The sequence below is a fragment of the Brassica oleracea genome, chromosome C9 (genome assembly GCF_000695525.1).
Source record: "Brassica oleracea var. oleracea cultivar TO1000 chromosome C9, BOL, whole genome shotgun sequence".
NCBI classification, from domain to species: domain Eukaryota; kingdom Viridiplantae; phylum Streptophyta; class Magnoliopsida; order Brassicales; family Brassicaceae; genus Brassica; species Brassica oleracea.
The window spans coordinates 19446714-19456171 of record NC_027756.1 but is presented as its reverse complement, the minus strand read 5'-3'; the positions used below and the strand labels follow the sequence as shown (position 1 = coordinate 19456171).

General features: G+C 38.7%; 1 protein-coding gene and 1 long non-coding RNA gene across 9 annotated transcripts; both read right to left on the bottom strand.

The window, feature by feature from the left end:
• Window positions 1–2960: 2960 nt before the first annotated feature.
• On the bottom strand, window positions 2961–3503 carry LOC106314506. Its single transcript, XM_013752370.1, has one exon. The coding sequence runs from the start codon at window positions 3501–3503 to the stop codon at window positions 2961–2963; it is 543 nt and encodes a 180-aa protein (XP_013607824.1).
• A 2914-nt stretch (window positions 3504–6417) lies between these two features.
• On the bottom strand, window positions 6418–8456 carry LOC106316114. 8 transcript variants are annotated; one of them, XR_001264729.1, is made up of 6 exons: window positions 8070–8456; window positions 7471–7964; window positions 7249–7304; window positions 7026–7162; window positions 6781–6942; window positions 6420–6707 (listed from the first exon to the last, which is right to left on the bottom strand). It is a non-coding gene; the product is annotated as an uncharacterized LOC106316114 (long non-coding RNA). The 8 variants fall into 8 exon arrangements; XR_001264731.1 differs by having other exon boundaries at window positions 6425–6707; window positions 7249–7322; window positions 7809–7964; XR_001264730.1 differs by having other exon boundaries at window positions 6425–6707; window positions 7809–7964.
• Between the last annotated feature and the right edge of the window lie 1002 nt (window positions 8457–9458).

Genomic DNA, 9458 nt, shown 5'->3' with positions numbered 1-9458 from the left:
GTCCTTGAAAGAAACGACATCGTTAGCTGCTGGAGCGGACATCCTGTTTATTTTATCGTTTAGTGATTTTTGAGTTAGAGAATCCGATCCCCCCTCCTTCTAGCGCCAAACTGTGGGAACCGAAATTCACACCGTCGATTATAATAAATAATAATGGAGGAAAACCGAGTGAACCCGTTTTTTCTTGAAGGTCCAAATTCTCTGCGTAATCAGTGTAGAATGATAAAAAGATAGATAATCGCTCAGAGGCGTTTTATTGAATAATATGAATACAAGATTTCTCCGAGAGGAGTAGAGATATGCTAACTATCAGAACCACAGGACAAGAGGAGGCCAAGACGTCCTAAGCCTTGTCGTCCTAGTCTAACCACCTAAGCCCTAAGTTCTCTAAGCTAGCAGGAGTTCTCTAATTCTAAATTCTCGGATCCCCTTTTCTTCTGCTCCTGCTCTCCTTATATAGTCGCTCTAGGTCGGTGGCCCATCCTTCGCCTTCAGGCCCAAGTCTTTTCTCTTTTGGGAATATTCCATTTTTCGTCGATCTTTGATAGTTATCCTCGAATCCTTACATTTATCTTTGGAAACTTAGCATTTATCGTATTTCTGCGAGTTAGGACAAACCGTCATAAATTTTATGGGCTCGAATCCCGTCTGAGAGCGTAGATGGGCCTCTAAACCAGTTTGGATCCTTGCGGACCGTCCTTAGGCCTTTTGGCGTTTATACAATTTCTCGGTTTTGGTCATAAAACTTCGAGAATAACTTTAATCGAAACGAGAAGTATATGGTCCCGAAGGTCGGATATCACAGCTATACATAAGATACGGGCGTCAAAGTAAGTCGGACAGGCCGGGATCAGGTCGAGCTCGCCGGGCGAGCCGACTCGCGTGACGGCCGAACTCACCGGCGAGCACAACCACACGACGGTTCAGCTCGCCTGCGAGCTGACCGGCGCAATGGTTGAGCTCGCCGGGCGAGTGCAACCACACGACGGTTCAGCTCGCCGCCGGCGAGCTGGCGAGTATAACCACACGTCGGTTCAGCTCGCCGGCGAGCTGACTGACGTGATGGTTGAGATCGCCGGCGAGCTGACCCGCGTGATGGTTCAGCTCTCCGGCGAGTGGCTTTTGTGCGGGATTCGCTCAGTCGTTCACTTCTGATATTTCTTTCAGTGAATGTTTTGCGAGAAATTGGTGAATAAGAAATAATCATATCAGTTGATTTCGAAATAACCATTTTTGACCCCAACAAACATAAGCAACCAAAGACACCCAAATGATCATAACGAGGAGATTTATGCACGAGAAGCTCATAAGGTGTCTTGTCTTTTAGAACAAGAGATGGAGTACGATTGATGAAATAAACAGCAGTTTCAACACAATCACCCCAGTGAATAAGAGAAATGTTAGCTTGAAACCTAAGCGATCGAGCAACATTTAGAATGTGCTGATGCTTCCTCTCAACAACTGAGTTTTGTTGGGGAGTGTATGCACAAGAAAAGTAATGAATAATGCCTTTAGTCTTAAGCGAAGAAGTAAAAGAAAGCTCAGGTGCATTATTGGATCTAATAGATTTAACCTTGGCATTAAACTGAGTTTCAACATATGTAAGGAAATCAGGAAACATAGTTTGAACAGAGCTTTTAGTTTTCAAAAGATAAAGCCATGTTACTCGAGTGCAATCATCAACAATGGTGATAAAATATTTGTATTCATCAATTGTTGGCACATGAAAGGGACCCCAAATGTCTATATGAAGCAGCTCAAAAGGAGATGAAGAAATATTCTCTGAAGATTGAAAAGACAAGCGTTTTTGTTTTGCCAAAAGGCAGACTTTACAAACATGATCATGCAGAATTTTTAAAGAAGAAATCTCTAATGTTTTAGCAAGTTGTTGAATCTTGTTGAATGAAGGATGTCCCAATCGTTGATGCCAAGTATCAGAAGAAATGTGAGCAAGTGTATGAGTTTGTGCAATCGTGTTATGAACAGGGACAGAGGACTCCAAGAGATATAGGTTTTGGTGAAGATTACCCTTCCTAATCATGGAACCCTGAGTATGCTCCTGAATTAAGGGTAAGGGATTAAAAGGGAAGATATAACAAGAATGAGACGAGAAAAGAACAGATATAGATGTATTGGCAGTTAAAGCACTTATGCTAAGCAAATTGAATTTAAAATGCGACACAAACAACACATTGTAAAGAGTCAAATGAGCAGAGAGGATCACAGTACCAGAGATAGTAACATCAATGCGAGTACCATCAGGCAAAGTCACAACAGTATTCGAAATCAAATAGTGTCAGTAAATTTAGTCAAATCAAAACAAACATGACAACTAGCACCAGTATCAATCACCCAAGCAGGAGCATTTAAAGGCAGACTATGATCAATTCCCGCAGAAGAAACAAAATGATTTGAAGTAGACAGAGTACCTGTTTCAAAAGGGTTTGAAGTATGGGGAATAAGATGGGGTTGCGGCTTGATCACAGAGACTGAACCATCCGAGAGTTTTAGGGTGCTGCCTGAAACCTGGGAGATTTGTTCTGAAACCGGCTGGTTGTTAAGAACACTTAGAAGCTTCTGGATTTGATCTGTCGTAACTGACCCGAGGTGAACACCGTTGTGATCATGCATAGAGATATCCAGTATCCTGTGAAACGAGATTAGCCACATTGTCTCTCTTTGATGGCCAAGATTGCAGAGACTTTGATTGAGACGTCGTCTGCTGACCCTGATTGTGTTGTGACTGCGGATTCCTATTATCTGAGCTCGGAATCTTATAACCAGGAGGATAGCCATGAAGTTTGTAACATCTGTTAACGGTATGACCAAGAAGACCGCAATGAGAACAAATAGGACGAGTCTTCGCCTTATTATAACCTCCAGAGTAAGCAGCCAAGCCACAATAGAATCAGTCTGAATTGTATCCTGAGAAGCTTGAAAAACCACGTTGCTAGTAGACTTCATCGATCTCTGACGTTCTTCTTGAGAGCAAATATTAAAACCTTTGTGAGAGAAGGTTTAGGCTCCATCATCAAGATCTGTCCACGAGTAGCAGTGAAGGAATCATTGAGACCCATGAGGAACTTCAAAACTTTATCTTGTTCATCACGCTGAGCAATGTGTTTGCTAGCACACTCCGGATTACCACAGCAACATGTATACGGACTGTCATGAATCTTCAGTTCCTCCCAAAGCTGCTTGAGTTTCGTATAGTAATCACTGATACTATGGGTTCCCTGCACCTCAGCAAAGATCTGTTGCTTGATATCAGCAGTACGAGGACCATCGCTTTGCTTGAACTGATCATGAATATCTAGCCACATCTGACGCGCCGTATCAAGATACATGATGCTCCGAGCAATTGGTTTATCAACAGAATTAACCAACCAAGTACACACAATGTTGTTACAGCGTGACCAAGATCCATAATCGGGATGATTCCTATCTACCTCAGGATATGTTCCATCAACAAACACTGCCTTATTTCTAGCACCTAAGGCCATTAACATCGATCGACGCCAGCTATTGAAATTGCCAAGACCGCTAAGTTTCTCAGAGACCAGAGAAATACCAGCATGATCCGCGTGATGAACATATAGCGGATTCGCATGAGGATCGGAGAGCGACGGCGGGATGAAGAAGACGAAGTCTGAATTGGAGGTGATTCATGAGGCTCCATGATTCAGAGTTCAAGAAAAGTAGATTGCGGCAAAGAGAACGCAAATCCAAGGTCAATGAAGGTGAAAGAACAAAGAAAGAAAGACGATACGCGTAACAATCCGAAAGAAAATGATGATCTGAGCACAGAGACGATCGATGAGAACGAAAATCCTCGGATTGAAAGCAAAACTCATCACCAAGAACGAAAGGATTGAGAATCGAAGCGGAAGAAACGAGATCAGATTGGCTCTGATACCATATTAGAGCTAGTGAAGCTCGAGCTCAAGCTCGAGCTCAAGCTCGATGAAGATGGTGATGAAGAGAGAGCGAGTATACTTTGTTAGAGATGTAAAAACTATATCTTTATAAGAGACACCATCCTTGGAAAAAGGAAAAGGAAGGAGTTCTTGCCTCTTATGCAGCAATGGCTACGTTATGAGTAACCTAGGGGATCTCATCTTTTGATAACTTAGCTTTGTTTTATCTTTTTGCCGAAGCTGACTTATCCAAGTATTAAAACTTTTGTAAAATTTACCGTAGACAATCAGTATTTATATGTACATTGAGAACCGGTTTAATCATATCTACAATCCGGTATAATAATAACTCTAATACTGATCATATTTACGAGGTCTGTCTCCCATCTGAAGAGCGTGCTCTTGAGATGCTATGTCGATCTGCTTTCAGGCAAAACTCTCCACGTGAAGGTTTTGAGAAGCTTGCAGTTGAAGTTACTAGACATGCTGGTAGTCTTCCTTTGGGTCTTAAAGTTTTAGGTTCCGCTTTGCGGGGGAGGGACAAGGCGTATTGGATGGATATTCTGCCAACGCTTCAAAATGGTGTTGGTGAGAAAATAGAGAAAACCCTAAGAATTAGCTATGATGGGTTGGATAGAGAAGAAGATAAAGTGATATATCGTCACATTGCGTGTCTTTTCAATGGTGAGAAAATCCCTTACATTAAGTTGTTGCTGGAAGATAGGAACCTGGGTGTAAATGTTGGGATCGAAAACCTAGTTGATAAGTCCCTCATACACATAAGAAGTGATAACGTGGAGATGCACAGTTTGTTACAAGAAATAGGTAATAATAATTTAGAATTATAACAGATTTATAGATTTATGATTGATGATAAACCTAAGTATTCATATTGACTAGGAGCGTAGCCCCGTGCATGTGTTGTTTTAGTTCAAAATTGTTATAAGAAGTGGAGTCAATTGTTTTATTTAGTGTAGTCGTAGTGGTTTATAATATAATTTAAAAGTTTCATAGATTGTTGACAAAGGGAAAACCATATAGTAAAAGAAGAGACGTTAATGCAAGGTTTACGTGAATCTTCTATGGTTACGTGACTTATGTTTTACTATGCGAACATGCAGTGGTGCATTTTGTTAACCTAAAAGTATACGTCAACTCTGATTTTTAAATATAAAATCTTACAAACTGTTTTCCTTGTTGAAGTTACTAAGCCGTGAATGGCTGGAAAAAAAACAAAAACCAGGGAATATGGTGAAGATTGCAAAGTCTAAAATAGAGAGAATATTACTTTGTAAAAGGATTAATGTTTTGTGGGGTTGATAGCTTTGAAACTCTCACTCACGGGGGCGTTTGCGTCCACCTACTTTCACCCCAGCTGTAGCCGTGTTGCAGGCAGAAGCGGAAGCGGATGCTTCGCCACATTTTCCTTCAACAATGAATAAATAATATAAAAATATATTAAATTTTAATGAAAATTTGAAAATATAATTTTATTATCAATTAAAATAACATTCACTTTAATTATTTGTTTTGTTATTCCTATTTGAAAAAATTATATGAAAATGCTAATGGCTACATTTGATTGTTTTCAGTATTTGTTTTACTTGGCTATGACGGTAAGTAATTGGGTTGTTAGTTGTGTTACAAAAAACAATTTGGGTTGTTAGTTTATTTTTGTTATTTTTTTGTGAATATTAATTGTTACACCTCAATGTTTATATCATAAGTTAAGTGTTGGGTTGCTAATTATTAATTGTAAGAAAGCTCTTATTCTATTTACTTGATCAATAGCACTCGGCTTATGGTTATGGACTGAGGTGGTTATTTCATGCTTCTACTTGGACATGATGGATGTCGTTTTGTTGTCTTTTTAATAACGATGTGGATATTTTTTGCGATTCTTTAAACATTGTAGTGACCATGCAGGCAGTATAATTAAATGTAACAAACCAACTTAACCAGCTTTAAAAAAAACGTACACAAACGAATCTCATGAGACAGAGTATTGTTGTGCCGCAAGTTGTTCTACAGCATAGATATTTTGATCACAGAAAGTGCGATATGCTGTGTGACCCTAAGATATGACGTGGTTGAGTCTGGGAGTGTATGTTTCTCTCACTGTTTTGATACGAATTATCGATAATATGATGAGAAGAAGTTGGTATACTTTTCCATATGTAAGAGGTCGAATTGCAATATATTTGTCTCTTACCAGTTCTTTGGTTAACAATATCAGCAAAAGGACATAAACATACCTTTCTTGTAGTGGACGTGTGTTTAAGAAGAGATGCTACATGCACTTTAAAACGGGTCAAAATAGCTAAGGTTAGATTTTAACAATTCATACGACTATTAAAAGACATTTTAACGAATCAGCTAGCAGGTGAAACATATATTTGACTCTGTTACCAGTTATTCGTTTAATACACTTGAAAAGTGGAAACACATAAATTAGTTGAAGAAGTCTATTTTCTAAGTCATTTGAAATACAGAGCCAAATAGCTCAAGTGCAAATAAAATAGTTGAAGGAGGCTCTTTTCTAAGTCATCTGAAATACAGAGCCGAATAGCTCAAGTACACATATTTATTAAGGATTTTTTTAAGGAAAACGACAAAAAGCAGCTGTAAAAGTCTGCAACATTCCATTAGGCTCCAATAATCTGAAGCTTAACCATTGCGAACATAAGTAATGGGTTCGCCGTTGTTGACTGGAGCACCTATTTAAAGAGCTTCAGAAGTATCTCTATATACAGCTCCTGGAACATCATTGCCGGTGTTGTCATCACCTCCCTGTAGAGGAGTAAGGGTATACGTAAGACAACAGTGCTTGGAGTACTTAAACGTAAATATACAGAGAGAATACCTGCTCTGCAAAATCAGGAAGAGGAAGCGCTGGTTGAGGTGAATGACTGATGTTTTGATGAGAAATTAAACCTTGAAAGTTTCTGCTGGAATGTTAAGGCCCTCTCCAGTATAACTCTGAGGCACTGTGGGAGGGCAATGTTATGTGCATCCTCCATGCCGGCTGGACAATCACAAATAACTAAACAGTCCTTCAATTTTATTAAAGCTACACACAAATAACAGAGGCCAATTGATGGATGTTACCATGCCTTGAGACACTCATGCAGCAGGAACATTGGTCAGCTTGTTCATCTCATCATCGAAAGCCTCAAACAGAGCAGAGTCGGATGCATCTGATACTGCCATCTCCACCCGGTACTTGTCATCAAAGAGAGAGACGACTGGTTAGGTGTTAGGGTTAAACTGATTTTTCTTGTGAGCATACTTAAATCATGTATGAAACCAGTTGCATCATAGATTATCTTACAATGCCAACAGCTTTTTCATCATGATAGGATCCACACACGAAGGATGAAGCCCACGCTGCAGTTTCCAAGAGCACTTGGAACATGAGATATAGCACCACCCATTTGATGTTTCAGTGTTATCAACTTACCCAGTAATAGAAATTCTACAGTCTATAATGTCTAGTGATAGTAAGAGGAATACCAAATGAGCATATGATGTTGGTGCTAAGTTAGATACTAACCTGTGGTGGTGAAGTGAGCACAAAAAAATTCTTTTCATGTCTAGTGATACTAAGAGGAATACTAATTTCTTTTCCTTATTTCGTTAAAGAATCTTCTTCAGATGGAAAAAGAAAACTTAATATTACTAAACCCCTGGCGCATCAAAGTATGCCTGGAACAGATATTTCAAATATTGTTCATTACATCTACCAAGGTATTCTCAATTGAGCCAGACATGCAACGCGTGGCCAAGGCTAGCAACTCTAACAGTAGGTTTGTCTATTCGTATGTTTCTTTTTGATAAGTTCTTTTTAAAATTCTGATTCATAAAAATAAATCCACTTGTAAGCTTACTTACCTTGTTGTGTATCATCCGTAATCAGACTCGTCTTTGGCCAAGCCATAAAGCTCAACAGGACATAATCACGCTCAGTCTCGGTGACCACCTTGAAATCAAACTCTTATTTGTCTTCTTTGACTTCATATAGTTTCTTGCAGTGTGATGAGAGACAATCTGAAACATATAGCAACCAAAAAAATGAAAGTAAATATTTTTTTTATTTTTTTCAATACAATACCTTCTCATAAGGGAGAAGTAGAGTGATTCCCATGAATTTACCATACTTCTTGATGTTTTTCGAGTTCCAAAAACAGAGAAGCCGAGTGACAATGAACTGCGATGATAGCGGAGAGCGTCGGCTGATTAAGCAACAACATCGGAAGAAGACGTTATGGAAGAATTTTACAAGTTTGATTAAGAAGTTTAAATGAGAGTGATGGTGAGGATTCATCCGACTATAAGACTCTCCAATTCAGACATGAATGAAACGGAGAGGTCGACATTGTTTTTGGGTTTAATGAGAAAAACAGTGATCGGCAATATTTAGAGGAATAAGTTGAATGAAATGGAAGATTTCAGGAAAAGAACATTGTGTTTGAGACGGCGAGGTCGAAGAGTCGAAGAAATAACAATGAAACCCTAAGCTTGTCAAACACAAAACGCCGACTTTTGTTAAGTAACCAAAATCTTATCGCCTCAATCATCAAACCAATGAGAAAAACTAAAAAACCAAATAAACGTGGGCCCACATTATTTAAGATATGCATACGTGGACATGAAGCGAGAAAACTGTCTCATTATTATATAAATAAACTAAGGGCATAGACCCCGCAAACGCGGAGCCGGGGTTGTTGTTGTTGTTTTCACTTACATACTCTACCATGTCGACAATGCAAATTTTGTTGTGTGGTATTGCACTCAAACCTAAATTTAAGACATTTTTCTAGCCTATGTATGCATGTTTTGGCAATGATTTAGTAACGAAATGACAACATTCCATTATATTGGTACCGTGTTTAGATGTTGGTCACAGATCCAACAGACTCAGCCGTTTTTGTTGGTTTTAACAGAAAATAACATAGGTGACAAAAAAAGTGGGTGTAACCGTTCTCTTTTTGCACTTTCGTCGTACCCCTAAACTTTCGAATGCTCAAGTCAAATTCGTAATTTACAAAATTGGAAGAATCTGTAAGTTTTGGACTTTGTTTTTTCCGTGCTCGCTAAATAACAAATCACCTTAATTCTCAGGCTCAAAAATTTCAAGAAAGTAAACTAGCAATTAACGATAAAAATACTTACGTAGATTTAGTAAAGTCTGATTCTAAAACAAATCCATAAATCCCTTTAAAACCTCAGAACTTTAAACCTAAATTTAGAAAATCAAAACATTGCCATATATAGGATTTAGTCGTATTAGAGTCTAATCCTAGACTCATATTTTTTTGTTTGTTTGAAAAGAGGTTTTCTATGGTTATAAGAGGAAAAAAAAACTTTATACAGCTCAGAGCAATATTTGTGAAAAGAGCGAGACGGACACATTAGAGAACAATTTAGAACATTGGTTACTCAGTATTTTTCTTTTTAAGTTATAAGATTTTAAGAATTGGTTGTGGCTGTGCCCTCTCTCTCTCTCTCTCTCTCTCTCTCTCTCTCACTCTCTCTCTCTCT

Coding starts and splice junctions, on each gene's coding strand:
- LOC106314506 (XM_013752370.1), bottom strand. CDS start 3,503: ATGGCCTTAGGTGCTAGAAATAAGGCAGTGTTTGTTGATGGAACATAT.